Source organism: Neltuma alba, unplaced genomic scaffold, assembly GCF_004799145.2.
Source record: "Neltuma alba isolate B1F8T4 unplaced genomic scaffold, ASM479914v2 tig00011497_pilon, whole genome shotgun sequence".
NCBI lineage: Eukaryota > Viridiplantae > Streptophyta > Magnoliopsida > Fabales > Fabaceae > Neltuma > Neltuma alba.
The window spans coordinates 20,978-37,824 of NW_021636165.1; the positions used below are offsets into that span (position 1 = coordinate 20,978).

Consider the following 16,847-nt stretch of genomic DNA (forward strand, 5'->3'; position numbering starts at 1 on the left):
ATTAAAATATCTTTGTAATATTTTTAATTTATTTATTTGGTTGGTGCGATTTTGAGAATGAAAGATCCTATTTGACTAAGTCGAATCAAAGAGGATTGTTTTTTTTTTTTTTTTGTAAAAACATGCATATAAAAATATATAAGTCTAGCAAGGGAAATTACTAAAAGTCATAATAAGGAAAAGAAGACCTCTCTCTTACCCTAAACAAGGTCACCAATATGTAAATCAGTCCTCAACCTGTTGTTTTCTATAATTACGATGTTTTGCCAAATCAAGTAATAATGCCTCAAACATTAAAAGAACAATAAGAATAAAAAAAAAAGCAAAAAAAAAAAAAACTAAACAACAGAAATTGTGGAAGACTGATTATCAAACAAAGTTTGCATAAATTATCATTCCGCTCATAGCTTTGCAAGAAAGATTTAACAACTAAAAACTAAACATTTGGTTTTTATTCTTTCAAAAGCTTTGTACTTTTAAAATGATTTGTATTGAAAATACCGATCCCTCCACTGGTCCGGATCTTCTGAGCGTCGTTTCCCTCCTAATCCCTCAGAATCTCTAAATCTTGTCCGTCTAATCAATTTGAAAGCCCACAGTGCACCACATCATCGGCCCATTCTCTGCAAGGTTTCTCTCTCCTCTTCTGACTCCTATTAGTTAAGAAAAACCATCTCCGCTGATCTGTAAAGAATTATGCAGGGCCTCCACTGTATGAGCAAATTTTTTTCCCATTGCACTTGGACTACTAACAGCCATTGCAGCAATATTCTTCGCCTCCTTAATCTTCAACAATCACATTATCTGGAAGTTGTGAGTCATCACAAAGTACGAGCATGCTTGACGCATGGCTTTTATCTAAGAACCCAATATCCCTCCTGTGCAGCCGGGAAAAACCATCAATCTTGAATGAGCATGGACAAGTACAAAGATTTCGATTCAGGAAACCAACAAATTTTTGGTCTATATGAAGTGTTTTTCATTTATGAAGAAAAATATTTCAGTCCAAGCGCATATTATCGAGACATAGCAAAGTTTGGAACAATAAAGCTGAATAAGGAAAAGGGAAATGGATCGAATTAGAAAGAAAATCCAGAGACCAAAAAAAACAAAACAACAACAACAACAAGAGAGCATGTATATTGTAGAGTAATTATAGGAAAATATACCAATTACTCCTCCGGTCCTTAATATAGGACCCAATTAGTGAGTTGGTTTTGGTCCTAAATATAAGACCCATTTCTCATATTTATCAATTTTCTCTAAATTACCCCTATGGATACTCCTTTAACCATAATCAAGTAGAAGAGGAAAATGAGGTATTAAAAAAGATGATTATGGTATTTTAGGAAAAACGTGTCACATTTCTTATAATTAACTAACTTACCTAACTTCCTTAATGTAATCAAATTAGTTAAATGGGTCTTATATTAAGGACCGGAGGAGTATTATTTAGCTGATCATATGCTTCGCTTCCAAGTCTGTAGCTTCCAAATCGCTCAATCAACAAAAATACACAAGTTTTATAGCTGAGGAAAGAAATCCACAAGCTTCAGAGACGGCATAAGATCGCCGGGATGACCTCCGTTTACAGGAGACGGTGGCAGAAGTGGAGCAGACTGAATAACGGAGACGTGGTCAGTAGCCAAATTCACAACAAGGCTTCGTTTGCGGCAGCTTTGGGACTTGTCACCATAGAGATGATTAGAGGAGGATGTTAGTGGGTAAGAAATAGAGGTAAGAGATTAAGGAAGAACAGTCAGAGAGATGGTTTGTTCACCAAAGATTGGGAGTAAAAAGAGAAGAGAGAAGACGAAGAAGAGAATGGCTCAAATATAAAGATCTAATCATACGGAAAGAAATATTTGTAATCAAAATAGCTTACTGTAAATTGAACAAAAGTTGGTCGAATTAGATGAATTACTTATAACATGAATAAAGTTTACTAAATCACAGTGGAGAACATCTGTTAATTATTAACATGAAAAGGAAACAAATACTCAGCTAGGCATGAGTAAATAAAAATCTAATTTAGAGGGCAGCTAAGTAGTGCAATGTATTAACTAATGAATTAATATCTCAAACCTTAAAACAACAGTAAGAATTAAGTGACAGTGAATATCAAAGAAATTACAAAATAAAACATATTATCAAATCAAGTTTATGTAAATCATATTCCACATAACTTTGCAAGAAGGTTTTTACGGTACGACGCATAAAATGACATAAGCTATTATGGATTCATTAAATTTCCACCGGCGCTTGAAACAAGCCAAGTAAACTTGCAATTTGACAATTATGATTCAGGATCAAACTTTTTCGATGTTGATATTGCCAACTTCCACGTAATTGAAAATTTCAAAATTGATTCTATTATGATAATATGATCTTATAGGAAACGTCTTACGCTGATCAGTAGTGAGATTGAAACACAAAGTTTATCTAAATGATTATTCCACTCATAACTTTGAAGAAGGATTTAACAATTATAAACAAATTATGACCTGAATTTCCACTAAAACTCAAAGTGTTTGATTAAAGTAAACTTGCAATTTGAATGAAGGATCAAAATTCTTCAATTGTAATGATGCCGATTTACCAATACAAAGCTTTCCACGTAATTGAAAATCTCAGTATCTATATCTCTTTTGATCCAAGAGGGAGGTCTTCTTTTCCTTGCTGGGTCAAAATTGGAAGAGTGAGATCTAACGGGAAGCCTCTTAAACTCATTAGCAGTGAGATCGAGCAGATATAAAATTGTTTCATGTCCATCATTCTCAATCTCATGAAAAGGGAGCAAGACAATCTCATTCATCCAAATAGTCACGGGATCTAACGTCCCCCATGGAGAAAGGCCGCTAGTATATATTTTAGTCCATCCATATCTCCTGCCGTTCTCCTCCATCACCCACAAATGAGTCAGAATAGATACATGATCTTCTTCAACGACGCAAGCAACCACAGCAAGTTTGTTCTCATACTCAATAAGGCTTGTACGACGAAAACCGCCTATGTCAGGCATTGGTATCAACTTACGCACTTCCCCCTTTGACAGGTCAATCGGAAGTATTAGATACTCATCTTCGCACCACATAACCTGCCAAAACATAACTCCATTAATAGTGATATATCTATATAATGTTGATATCCCATCTAGGTCGTCTCCCACGTCTATGTGCTTCCATGACCCGCAATTCAATGAATAAACTTCCACGGCTTTGATATCATAATGATTATATTCATTGATTCTCACTATCTTGTAATCATTATCAAGAGGACTGAACCCAAATCCATAACGGTCATCAAGCTCACGAGGATCAATGTGAGTTCTGTAGAACTCTAATCCTACCTCGGCAATGAGGTCAGAATGAACAATAGTTCTGGGTCGCACCTCTCTGATGTCTCTAGTCACGGGATTCCATATCAAAATGGGATGAGGATTTATACCATTCTCAATTTTAACACAGACCAAGCCATTGCTGGAACCCAAGACCTTAAAATCATAAAGAGAATGAGTAGAAGGCAATTTTTGAACTTTTTGGACTCGCATATCGCAATCCAGCACTCTGAGGCTGATACCTCGGAATCTGCGATGGTACTGTTCAAGGAGAAGCAAAGGGTTTCGACAGCTAGAATAGTTGAAGTGATCTTCGATGAAAGACGGAGTCTTGATGAGATCATTTATCAGATTTTTCCAATGTGTGCACACACATCGAAGGCGAGTTAAGGATCTTACCGAAAGTCTTTTGAAAATGTTAGCCATGATGTCCTTGGGAATAAAGGCTGCCTGGGCTTCCATTTCCGGCATCGTCACAGCGGCCGCCATTGGATAAAGAATCTCAGGGGAGAGATGTCCGTTGCCGTCAATATTAGGCTATCGGTAGGCTGGTCTCCGACTAGGGTTCTGAACTTATGATGGTGTGACTCCTTTTGCGGGGGAAGGCGAAGGCTTTTGTTGTACCGGTTTCTAGGCTAATGCGAAGTGGGGAGATTCCCTTTCCCAAGGGGGTTGCCAGTTTTATCGGATTTTTTTTTTTTTTTGCCATCGCAATTTGATTGGATCTACCCGAAGAGGATTTCAACAAAACAATCAAATCAATATTAGGGATAAGATAACAGAGGTGATCGAAAGATAATAATGAGAAATGAGAGTAAAATTATTATTTTTATAATATTTCTAATTTAGAGTATTTGTTTGTTTTCAGTTTGAGAATAAAAAAATCTAGATAGACTAAACTGAATTGAGGATTATATTTAAAAAAAAAAGAGAGATATATAAAATATCTAAATCCAGCAATGAAAGTCATTATTATTTTAACGAAAAAAAGGAAAAAAGTCATAATTATTTTGACATATTACCGTTGATTTTACTCCGTATTGATTGTCATTAAATGTTGATTAATTTAAAAATAATTTCCTTATTTATTCAATTTTAATTCATTACGATATTTGGTAGATTTCAATCGAAATTTATTTGATTTAAGTAATTATTGTTCCATAATTTATTACGATAGTTAACTTCTTTTTATTAAAATCTTACTCAAAATTCTATTTTTTAAATAAGAGTTTCATAACATTTTCTTATTCAAGACAGGATCGGGTACTAAATATCAAATCTTGATTCATAACATGCCAACATTGTGAGGGTTTGCAACATTGTGAGGGCCCATCTTATTCCGCTAGACCAAACTCTTGTTGGTCATTATATGATATTTAAGATCATTCTCATCAAACATTTTGTATAAATAATAGGGAGAATCCCAGTTAATTAAATCTAATTGAAATATCAAAATTTAAATTAAGACATACACTTTTAACGAATCCCTAACTAGGCCAAGGGGCCTTATTAGGAATTTTTGAATGTTGTTAAAAGACTGAAATATCATTTTAAGTTGGCAAATTAAATTGCTTCAATTAATTTGAGCTAGCTTCTTTTTTCTTGAGATGCTGCTAGATGATTTATCAGCTTCACATGTTCTTGCTTTGTATGTTGTTAAAAGGCTAAAATGTATTTTTTTGTATAAATTTATATTAAACAATTCATATTATTCCATTCGTCCCATTAAACGCTGAAAAACTATTTAGATTTCTAATACAAACTCATATTAATTATTACTATGAATTCTAGTAATGATGTTATAAAATATAATATGATGAGAACATTTATATGGTAGACATAGCAAAGCACTTAAGAAAGAAATGACAAATTTGATGCGGAAATCTACTAATACCTTAAGATTCTGATTTTTTAACTATAAGAAAAAAATTTCCTTCAAAAAATTATTAATTAATTTAATAGTATTGGAATGAAGTAATTAAAAGGTCCTTGTTCCTATTGCAAAAAGAAAAGTCCTTGTTCCCATAAATTTCTTATCAATATATTAGAGTTAGCATAAAATATTATATTATGCATTATCAATTTTTTGCTCGTAGTATTTCCAAATTTTTCAATGTAAAATGTTTTTTATAAATAGAAACTATATAATGTCAAGTTTTCATGGTTTAATTTGTTTTCTCAAAACAATATTATTTTAAATTATGAAAGGGTATTTTAGTCTTTTAACAATATTAGAAAAAACCTTAATGAGGCCTCTTGGCCTAATTAGAAATTTGTTAAAAGTGCAGGCCTTAATTTGAGTTTGAATATTTCAAGCGGATTTAATTATGGTTTTTTCCAAATAAAACTAGTCTTGTTTGCTTAGATTTTGAATTTGATTTGGTTTTTACTGTAATTTTTGGATTATTTTCGTGGAATGCTGGAATTTTTTCCTTTTGGACTGAAGATGCTGAAATTAAATATGTTCGATATAAAAATTGATGATATGATGAAATGACTATAGCTTATCGAAAAATGAATGAAATGAAACTCCTATCAAGTAAAAGAACTTAGAATATTTAATTAATCGAAATAGTAACGTAAAAGTCCCTCGCTGGGCAAATCGTATTATAATTGAGAAAACAATATACTTAAATCTCTAGTTCACTTTTGTTACCCCACATGGTACAAAATCTCATTATATCAATGGAGAACAAGAAAAAGAAAGGGAAAAAAAATAGGCCGTTTAATTGATGCGCGCGAATTCATATGTTAATCCTATTTTTGGCCACCAAATTATAAATCAGCGCTCATATCCTGTTGTTTTCCCTAGTTACGATTTTTTTTTTGGGACCAATTCTGTAGCTATCATGTTACCAGACCAAGTAATAACACCTCAAAGGTTATAAAACAATAGTAAGAATTAAAAAAACACTAAACAACAGAAATTGCAAAAGACAAATTACAACACAAGGTTTATATAAATTATCATTCCACTCATAACTTTGAAGAAGGATTTAAAAACTAGAAATAAATTATGACGAAAGAGGTGTTTGTTTAAAGTAAACTTGCAATTCGAATGCAGGATCAAAATCTTCAATGTCAATGATGCCGATTTACTAACACAAAGCTTTCCACGTAATTGAAAATCACAACCTCAATGTCTCCTTTGGGGTAAGAGACAGGTCTTCTTTTCCTTTTTCGGTCAAAATTGAACGAGTGAGAGCTAACAGGAAGCCTCTAAAACTCATTAGTAGTGAGATTGAGCAGATATAAAATTGTTGTTTGACCATCATTTTTAATCTCATCAAAAGGTAGCAAGACAATCTCATTCATCCAAATAGCTAGTCACGGAATTTAACGTCCCCCATGGAGAAGGGCTGCTACTATATATTTTAGTCCATCCACATCTCTCCTCGTCGTCGTCCTCATCCTCAGATAGGTATGTCTCCTCCTCCCACACCCACAAATGAATCAAATAAGATCCATCATTTTCAGGAACGCAAGCACCCACAGCAAGTTTGTTCTCATACTCAATAAGGCTTGCACGAGCAAAACCGTATATGTGAGGCGTTGGTATCGACTTACACACCTCCTCCTTTGATAGGTCAATTGGAAGTATTAGATACTCATTCATCGCACCACATAGCTTTCCAAAACATAAATAACTCCATTAATAGTGATATATCTATATCTTGTAGATATGCCCCTTAAGTTGTTTCCAAAGTGTATTTGCTTCCATGACCCAGAATTCAATGAATAAACTTCCAGGGCTTTAATTTGATAATGATTATATTCATTAATTCTCACTATCTTGTAATCATTATCGAGAGGACTGAATCCAAATCCATAACAATCATCAAGCTGAGGATCAATAAGAGTTCTGTAGTGCTCAAATCCCACCTCGTCAATAAGGTCAGAATGAATAATAGTTTTGGGGTGCACATCTATGATGTCTCTAGTCGCCGGATTCCATATCAAAATGGGATGAGAATTTATACCATTCTTAATTTGAACACAGACCAAGCCGTTGCTGGAACCCAAGACCTCATAATTATAAGGAGAATAACTAGAAGGTAATTTTTCAACATTTTCGACTCGCTTATCGCAATCCAGCATACTGAGGGAAATGCCTCGGAATCGGCGATGGTACTGTTCAAGGGAAGGAAGGGTTTCGACAGCTGGAACTGCGGAAGTGATCTTCGATGAAAGACGGAGTTTTGATGAGATCATGTATCAGATTTTTCCAATCTGTGCCCACACAGCTAAGGATCTTACCGGAAGTCTTTTGAACATGTTAGCCATGATATCCCTGGGGATAAAGGCCACGTCGGCTTCCGTTGCCGGCATCGTCACAGTGGCCGCCATTGGAAAAGGAATCGATCTCAGAGGAGAGAGGTCCGTTGCGGTCAATATTAGGGATAAGATAACACAGGTGATCGAAAGATAATATTGAGATCTAGAATTGAGGATAACAACAACGTACAACAACAACAACAAAATAATACATAAAATACCTAAATCCAGCAATGAAAGTCATTATTTTTTAACCAAAAAAGTCTCAACTGAAAAAGGACAAAAGCCATGAGTATTTTCAAATATTACCGTTAATCTAACTCAAAATTCTCTATTATCAAATTATAATAATTTTTAGGGAAAATGGCTAAAAATTTCCATTTCAAATTTTAATTAGCTAAAAAGACCTGAATCTGAGCTAGTGTAACTATGATCCGCTGGTACAATATATCTTTTGTTGTGCACAATGTATTATCAATATGAAAGTTATTTGCACACTGACACAGTGGAAGATGTGTTACATACAGTCGAAGATATATTGTACTCACAGATCATAGTTATACTCACTCAAATTCAGGTCATTTTAGTCAATTAAATTATCAAATAGGAATTTTTTAACCAAATTTTCCTAATTTTTTGTACAAAGAAACCAAATTATAATCATATCAGGAAAATTAAAAAATGGGTGAGATTACACCAAATTTAATAAATCATGAATAAAATTATACCACTAAAAAAATCTAATGTTAAGTGCACTGGAAAAATAAGATAAGGTGTTGGGTGCACTTTTGTTAACATTGAAAGAATAAAAAGTATAAATCAACATTTTAGTACGTTTGGAATTTTAACATCAAGAACTCGAACTTCTTTAATGCTTGGAAGAAGTGTATTTTTTCCTTGCCACGCTTGGAAGAAAGGCTAGAACTTGAGAGAATGGGAGAAATAAGCAAGTTAAAGGTGTGAATTTTAGATCAGAGGTACAAGTTCTTTTAGATATGTCTCCATTCAATTACAATTGAAACTTGAAATTATATTGTTGTAAAAATAAGTTGATAAAATTCCTTATATATCAATTTATAAGTGAGGGACAAATTAGTTTAGAGAAAAACAATAAATATAAATATTTTAAAGTAATTTTTTTCTAGAAATATTTTAAAGTAATTTACTAACTTCATTAATCCTCCCAAATTAGTTAAGTGTATTAAGGACAGGAGATAGTATATATATACAACTGTGTGTAATCTAAAGATATCTGAAGAATTTAAAATCCTATAACATCTAATCGTAACTACCTGAACTAATATCTAATATATACAAAACAATAGCACTCGTATTATGGTTCCAAGTCACTGGAGATATCCTCTCAACAGTGTTCTTCGGTGAACAACTGCTTCACTGTGCTCGCCAGTGGGAACTTGGAATAAGAATTCCAAGAAAAGAGCGTTTAGGGGTATATATATGTGGAAGAAAACAATATTTCTCTCGAATTTTAAATAATAAGATGCATTTTAAAGTATATTAATGTATCCCTACTTTTTGTTTCAAGGGGGAAAAAAAAAACGAAAGAATGCAAGCATATGCTTGAGAATTGAGAATCACTGCAATATCTATAATTGAAAATGCCACTCCACTTATCTTGTGGTTGCCAACTCTTTCCTTTTAGATCCGACTTGGGTGACTGCTCCAAATATTTGGGTATTTATTAAAAGAGGCCGATTGAGATTTGGAATAATTACGATGGATTAAGTATTCGAAATTGTAAAGGAATTCTAATAAAAAAGATTTGCCTGGATTGGGATCAAATATGAACGTATAAAATTTTAAGTATCCAAATAATAGATTTGGTTTGCATCTAAATTCTGATCTTAATATGTAAATTTCATATGAAATGACTTATTATTGGGCAACAAGAATCCATGGAATCTGAAATTATGCCAAAATTTTGATATAGAATTTCAAAACGAGTAATATTTAAATAAAAAGATGTTAATCCACGAATAATAAAATGAAATATTCATGCATAAACCAAATATAATTTAATAAAATACAAATTGGGCTGAATCCAAATCCTAGATAGTAATAACAACAAAAAAGAATCCCAAGTTCGGGAGCACCTTCCTGACCTCTTTAATTAACTGCTAGTTTTCCCAATAAAAAGGAATGAGGAAATATTTTAAATAGATTTTCAAAACAGAGCGAGTCATTGCTAGAGCCAACAATGAAATCAAAGAACAATGAGTTGAAAAGTGATTTTGGAACTTTAAGGGCTTACATGTCACTCGATCCAGCAAAATAAAGTGACTATAAGGTGAACTGGAATTAGAGGAGAATTTAAGGGTTTTGATGGTTACAGTGGTGTAAAAATTTAATTAGAGTCTTGGTAAGTTTTTTTTTTTTTAAAAAAAATCCTTCATCGGAATGATATTCATGAAAACTATTAACATGATAAGAAAACAAATAATTAGTTAAGGAGAAAGTTAAACAAAATTACTCTAGCTAGAGGATAAGAACCAATGCAATGAGTAGTACAATTTATGAATTAATTAGAAGGTTAAAACTATAGGAAGAATTATAAAACACATTACAACATAAAGTGTAGAAGGTAGTTACCAAACAAAGTTTATTTCGCTCATAACGTTCCAAGAAGGATTTAACAACTAAAGATAGCTTATGATATAAATATATATATATAAGCTATTTTGAGCGGATTCCCACCAATATTGTTTAGTTAAAGTAAACCCGCAATTCAGACCCCCCAAAAAAAGAGGTAAACTTGCAATGTAACATTCAAATTCAGGATAAAAAATCCTCAAAGTCAATGATGTCCATTGACTAATACAAGGCTTTCCACGTAATTAAAAATAGCAATTTCAATGTCTCTTTTAGGGTAAGAGACAGGTCTTTCTCTCCTTATATGGCCAAAGTCGTAAGAGTAAGATTTAAGATCAAACCTCTTGAACTTATTAGTAGTAAAATTGAGGAAATATAAATTTATCATTTGATGATCATTCTGTGTCTGATCAGAAGGTAGTAAGACAATCTCATTCCTCCAAATAGTCACTGGATTTAAGCAATTGCATGTAAAACAGCTACCGGTGTATACTTTAATCCACTCCCATCTCCTATCGCCCTCAAATGGACATGTGTCCTCCTCCTCCAACACCCAGAGATGAATCAAATTAGATCCATCCTGTTCTTTTATGGGAGCAACCAAAGCAAGTTTGTTCTCATACTCAACAAGGCGTCTAAGAGAGGAGCGTATATAAGGCATTGGTATCAATTTACACGCTTCCTTTGATAGGTCAATTGAAAGAATTCGATTCTCATCACTTGTAGCCCAAAACATAACTCCATTAACAGTGATATTTGTAGTACTCGTTCTTATGCCCCTTAGATTTCCATAGTTGATTTCCTTCCATGACCCAGAATTCAATGAATACATTTCCACGGCTTTAATAGCAAATGGATAAAACACATTAATTCTTACTATCTTGTAATCATTACCAAGAGCACTAAAACCAAATCCGTAATGGTGAATAAGGTGAGAATGAACAGCAGTTCTGGGGCGCACCTCCATGATGTCTCTAGTCGCTGGATTCCAAATCAAAATGGGATGAGGATTTGTACCATTCTCAATCTTAACACAGACCAAGCCATTGCTGGAACCCAAGACCTCAAAATTATAAAGAGAATCAATCGAAGTCGAAGGTAATTTTTGAACTTTACCTACTCGCATATCGCAATCCAGCACACTGAGTCGAATACCACAGAATTTGCGATGGTATTGTTCAAGGAGAAGGAAAGGGTTTCGATATGTGGAGTGTTGGAGGTGGTCTTCGATGAAAGATGGAGTGTTGATGAGACATTTTATCAGATTTTTCCAGTCCTTGGACACGGATTGAAGCCGAATTAGGGATCTTACCGGCAATCTTTTGAAAATGTTAGCCATAATATCCTTGGGAATAAAGGCTATGTGGGCCTTCCTGTCCTGCAAATTCACGGTGGCCGCCATTGGAAAAGGAATCTCGGAGGAGAGACGTCCGTGGCAATCAATATTAGGGTATCACAAGGTTGTTCTCCGACTAGCTAGGGCTCTGAACTTGTGATGTTATGTGACTCCGTTTATAAGAAGAATTGAAGCATATTGAAGGATCCTGCAATATCCATAATTAACAGATAAATTTTATTATTGTTAAGAGAAAATCGTAACAGAAGAAATATATTTTGTGACCGAAATAAATACCTGTAAAATGGCTAAGAGCTAAAGGAAAAAGAAGTATTGCTTGTAAAATAAACACATTATTATTTTTTTTGCCATCAGTAAAATCAACAAATTATCAAGTTTAGTCCTCCTTCAGTTATTAATATAAGATCTAGTTCTTAAGTTAATTTTGGTCCTAAATATAAGACATATTTCTCATATTTATCAATTTTTCTTAAATTAGCCCATGAATACTCTCTCAATCATAATCAAGTAAGTGAGGGACGGAGGATATTAAGAAAGATCATTATGGTGTTTTAAGAAAAATGTATATTTCTTATAATTAACTAACTTACCCAACTTTCTTAATCTAATCAAATTAGTTAAATAGCTCCTATATTAAGGATCGGAGGATTATATCCAAGTGGAAAATATCTGTTAATTAACATGATAAGGAAGAAAATACTAAGATAATTAAAGATATGTTAATTAAAACTCTAATTAAGGTAGCCATAACAACCAATGCAATGAGCAATATGTAATCCTTTTTTCCCCTCGAGCAATATGTAATCTATTAATGAATGAGTTAATACCTTCTTAAATGTTAAAACGATAGTAGAAATTAATTAACGGTGAATATCAAAAAGTTTTGTACAAGAGGATAGATTACCAAATCAAGACTATGTAAATTATAATTCCACCTCACTTGGCAAGAAGGATTCAAAAACTAAAAAAGTAAAAACATATAATGATATGAGATTCTATGTTTCATTCCCTCCAAAAGTGCTTGAAACAAGTAAACATGTAATCTAACAATAAAAGTTCAACATCCAACTTCATCGACATTAGTATTGCCAAGTTGGCTTTAATACATTATACTTCGACTGATAAAGATGACATAAGACAATTTCATTTTTCCAAGTAGTCGCTGGATCTAACATGCCCGGAATCAAATAAGATTTATCTTCTCCAAAGTTACCAACAGGAACAGAAAGTCTGTTCTTATACTCAATAAACCTTTTGAGAATTAACACACATCCCTTTCCTCCAATCCGAAACACAACTCCATTAACAGTGGCATGTCTATCACTTCTAGAAGCTACGCCCTTAAGTTTTCAAATTCTACTTCCTTTCATGATTAGAGTTTAGTGAATACTCTTCCACTGGCCTAGTCACAAATCGATAAATATGGAACCATAATTCTCACTATCTTGTAATCATTATCAATCTGACAAAATCCAAATCCAAACAAGTCTTCTTCAAACCGAGAATTAATAATAGTTCTGGGATATGCACCTCTCTTACCTTTTTGCTGGGTTCCACAATAAAAGGGGAAAAGGATATCTTTCTTCCCTCATGTTTTAAATACAGAACAAGCCATTGCTGAAACCAAGGAAAGAAAGAAAGGAAGAAAATCGTTTCGTATTATCTATCCAAAGAGTAGAAGATATAATTCCACGGTAGAAAATTTTAAACTAACAGAAATATAAACAACATGATGAGAGCACTCACGAAATATTTCTTCCTGTGCCATGCTAACCCATTAAAGTCATAATTAAATTCTTTGGATATTAAAATGTCACAAATATTCATAAAAGGTGAAAACATCTATAATCTATATATAGAATTTCTTTATGAAAAAAAAAACTTAGATTCAATTATTTAGGTCGATTTCATCAAATTATCCAACAAAATAACAAATAGATTTTGTTATTTTATCTAAAACATTAATTGTTTTTATAATTTCCAAAGCTCTGCATTATTTAAAGTACTCAAATTCATTTATCTTTTAATATTTACTAAACTGATTTGTATTAAAAAAATACTAATCCCTTTATATTGTGGTTGCTCCTTTTTCTCCTAAAGTTATTCACTGAATGTTAAATATAATATAAAATAATTCTGATATCTCTATAGCTTCTTTGGAAAAAATAAAAATATTGCCTATTATTTTAGTGCATGTTTGGCTTCCCATTGGGGATCGGCAAAAACAAGTTCTGATGGTTTGCAACTTTGTATTGAGAACTAAACACACCCCAAACTGTATACATAATATCTGCTATTAACAGGATAGAAGAAATATCCTAGTACAATTTATTAAAGGAATCATGATCATTGCTTCTAAACTAATGATAAAGTCTGTGAAACACTCAAGAGTAAGGGGTTTACCATTGCACGTAAACTGTCATCACTTTTGCCATCAGTTGGGTGAGTGCGTGTCGGGTCATCATTTTTTTGTGCATTATTTGTTTTACGGAGACATTGGAACAAAAAGTATTGTTCAACCTTTTAGGAAGTTTGGAATTTTAATATCAAGAACTCGAACTTCTAAAATGCCTGGAAGAAGGTTGGGACTTGAGAGAATATTAAGGGAAAAATAAGCTATTTCAAGGTAAGAGTTTGGGCTTAGTGTGAAGGTTTAAAGTTGGATATATCTCCATTCATTCACAATCTGTACATGTTGAATAAGTTGATAAATATTGAAAGAATGATGATTTCTTGACAAAGTTTCTTTGGATAATGTATAAATTTAGTTCTTTATTTTTAGACAAAATTTTAATTTAATCCTTTAACTTTAAAAAGTATATTTTTAGTCTTTTAATGCTAAAATCGCTAGTATTAAATGATAATTTTTTTGGTAACAATCTTAATTCTTATGAAAATTAAACTTAATATGTTAGCATTTAAAATGTTTTACTAATATTTAAGATCTCACTATCATTGTTTTTTTGCTAACGATCTTAAAGTTAAATGACTAAACAAACTTTTTAAAGTTAAAAAAAGAAAATAAAACTTTATGTAAAGTTAAGGGACTAAAAATATACTTTAGCCTTAAAAATATGATTCATTAGTTTAATTGAAACTTTCTAAAGTACTCTAATTTGTATACAAAATACTTTTACTCTTCATAATAATATTGCACTTCCAAATAAAAAAAATCACTTATTTCCTTTGTCATAAGTTACTTTTTTTCCGTGCCAAAAAAACAAAATCTACTACCACCTCTGGTCATAAACTTCCAAGCATAATTACAATACATAATACTACTTCTGGTTCTAATTATAAAACCTCGTTTGTAGTCTAAGTCTTAATTATAAGACCTCGTTTGTTGTATATTAGACTACAAACGATGTCTTATAATTAGGACCAGAGTTAGTATAATGATTGTTAGATTCATCACTAATTCACTTATTTCATTTTCTAGCTTGAAAGGAAGAAATGTTCTTCTTACAAAACAATATATTTCTTTCTGTCTTTGCATCCCAACTAATTAATGAGGATTGGAATTATAAAAGCTAGCTTCAGTTTTTTCCCCTAAGTTAATTAGTATTAACAATTTCCCAGCAATATAATTCGTACATAGAGAATTAAGCATGGAATATTCAATTTGACAATATATATATATAAACGAAGTAAACACAAGAATAATTGAGAGAGGCACTGGAAATCCCTTAGAAGAAAATAGACATGCAATACTTCATCGCTTCAACATGGTGGTGACAGATACCGCAGTAAACTATCAGTGTAGACGTTGATCATAGAAAGCTTATTGTGCTTGACAAAGATATTGAAAAAGCATTCATATTTCATTAATGGCGTCTAAATTCAATGAAGAACTTACATGGAAAGGTGATAATTCTGGTTGTTACTCTTTAAAGAAAGACAAAAATATAATCTGATATCATAGGAAGGGATAGATGTAATTCTCAGATCAGATTTGGAAGGTTTTATGGAATTTGAAATTTCAGATGAAATTAATTCTTTTTATTTGGCATAGACGGATGCTGTACCTGCTAGATGTATGTGTGTATTAACTGAGCATCATCTTGTAATGTAGATGCATATAAAGATGACCAAACATGGAGTGGGTAAACTGAGTTTGAATCCTACATTAAAAAGAGGCATCCTAGCTAGTTATTAAAAAGCCTCAATCCAGATTAATCACATGCCCAACAACACAATCTTATACCAATCACTTTCTGATTTACATTGAAGATTGTACCATTTGTTACAGTCATCAAGGATTCTCAACAAGGATATTGCTAATTGATACAAGGCTTTCAACATAGTTTTCAATTATTAGGCTAGAGCCTTTGCCACAGTCAGGGATAGAAAATATCCTAAATTCATTACTAGCAATATTGAACATGTATAGAGGAGTAATTGGGTCATCATCCTCCTCGCCTTCAGATTCAGATTCAGATTCAGATTCAGGATCAGATTCAAATTCTGGTTCGCACATGATTTCATTGCCCCAAATAGTAATAGGAAATAACATTGCCAAACCCGAACAAATGTTGCTAGTGTATTTGTGAGTCCAAATCCATCTCTCCCCTGATGTACGTGAACCTTTCTCCATCACCCACAATTTAACGCAGTGTTCATTCTGTGCAATCCATCCGGTACAAAGCAAAGCAAGGTTGTTCTCATACACTGTAAGACTTTTTACAAAACAATCATAACCTGATGCAGGCAATGGTATCACTGTAAAAATTTCATTTGCCATGTCAAATGAAACTACTGAGCAATAATCATCATCTGCACTCTTGAATCCGAACCAAAAGACATCTCCGTTGGCACTAACACTATGATGATAAGAGTCAATATATAAACCCTCCAAGTTTCCAAATTCTATTTCCTTCCACGATTTTGCCCATAAGGAATACACTCTAACTTGATACACTCCCCAAACCTTATCACGTCCCCGATCATTATAAATCACTACGATCTTATAGTCATTAACAATTGGACTAAACCCAAATCCTATACAGCGTGTACCTCCAAAACGATTGGTAGCCATGTGCACCTGTTTGAATTCTCTGGTTGCCGGATTCCACAGTAAAATGGAATTTACAGGTGCACTTTTAAGACAGAGCAAGCCATTGCAGGACCCATGCATGCTCAACTGGGGTAAGAATCGATCAAAGAGATCTGTGAATTCTGAACTACACGTCCTCGCCTGTCACGATCCAGCAAAAACCAGTGGAAGCCAGAGAACATAAAACAAGGCCATCTGATGAGGAGCAAAGGGTT

General features: G+C 32.9%; 3 protein-coding genes across 3 annotated transcripts; all 3 read right to left on the reverse strand.

The window, feature by feature from the left end:
• Window positions 1–1,523: 1,523 nt before the first annotated feature.
• LOC114714247 (putative F-box protein At3g16210) lies at window positions 1,524–3,826 on the reverse strand. Its single transcript, XM_028898979.1, has 2 exons — window positions 2,600–3,826; window positions 1,524–1,619 (listed from the first exon to the last, which is right to left on the reverse strand). Exons 1-2 carry the CDS (start codon window positions 3,824–3,826, stop codon window positions 1,524–1,526), a joined length of 1,323 nt encoding a protein of 440 aa, XP_028754812.1.
• Window positions 3,827–10,427: 6,601 nt separating this feature from the next.
• On the reverse strand, window positions 10,428–11,624 carry LOC114714248 (putative F-box protein At3g10430). Its single transcript, XM_028898980.1, has one exon. The coding sequence runs from the start codon at window positions 11,622–11,624 to the stop codon at window positions 10,428–10,430; it is 1,197 nt and encodes a 398-aa protein (XP_028754813.1).
• A 4,207-nt stretch (window positions 11,625–15,831) lies between these two features.
• LOC114714249 (uncharacterized) lies at window positions 15,832–16,614 on the reverse strand. Its single transcript, XM_028898981.1, has one exon. It carries the CDS (start codon window positions 16,612–16,614, stop codon window positions 15,832–15,834), a length of 783 nt encoding a protein of 260 aa, XP_028754814.1.
• Between the last annotated feature and the right edge of the window lie 233 nt (window positions 16,615–16,847).

Coding starts and splice junctions, on each gene's coding strand:
- LOC114714247 (XM_028898979.1), bottom strand. CDS start 3,826: ATGGCGGCCGCTGTGACGATGCCGGAAATGGAAGCCCAGGCAGCCTTT. Junction 1,620..2,599: donor ACGTGGAAAGCTTTGTATTG/GTAAATCGGCAT, acceptor TCCGTTATTCAG/TCTGCTCCACTTCTGCCACC.
- LOC114714248 (XM_028898980.1), bottom strand. CDS start 11,624: ATGGCGGCCACCGTGAATTTGCAGGACAGGAAGGCCCACATAGCCTTT.
- LOC114714249 (XM_028898981.1), bottom strand. CDS start 16,614: ATGGCTACCAATCGTTTTGGAGGTACACGCTGTATAGGATTTGGGTTT.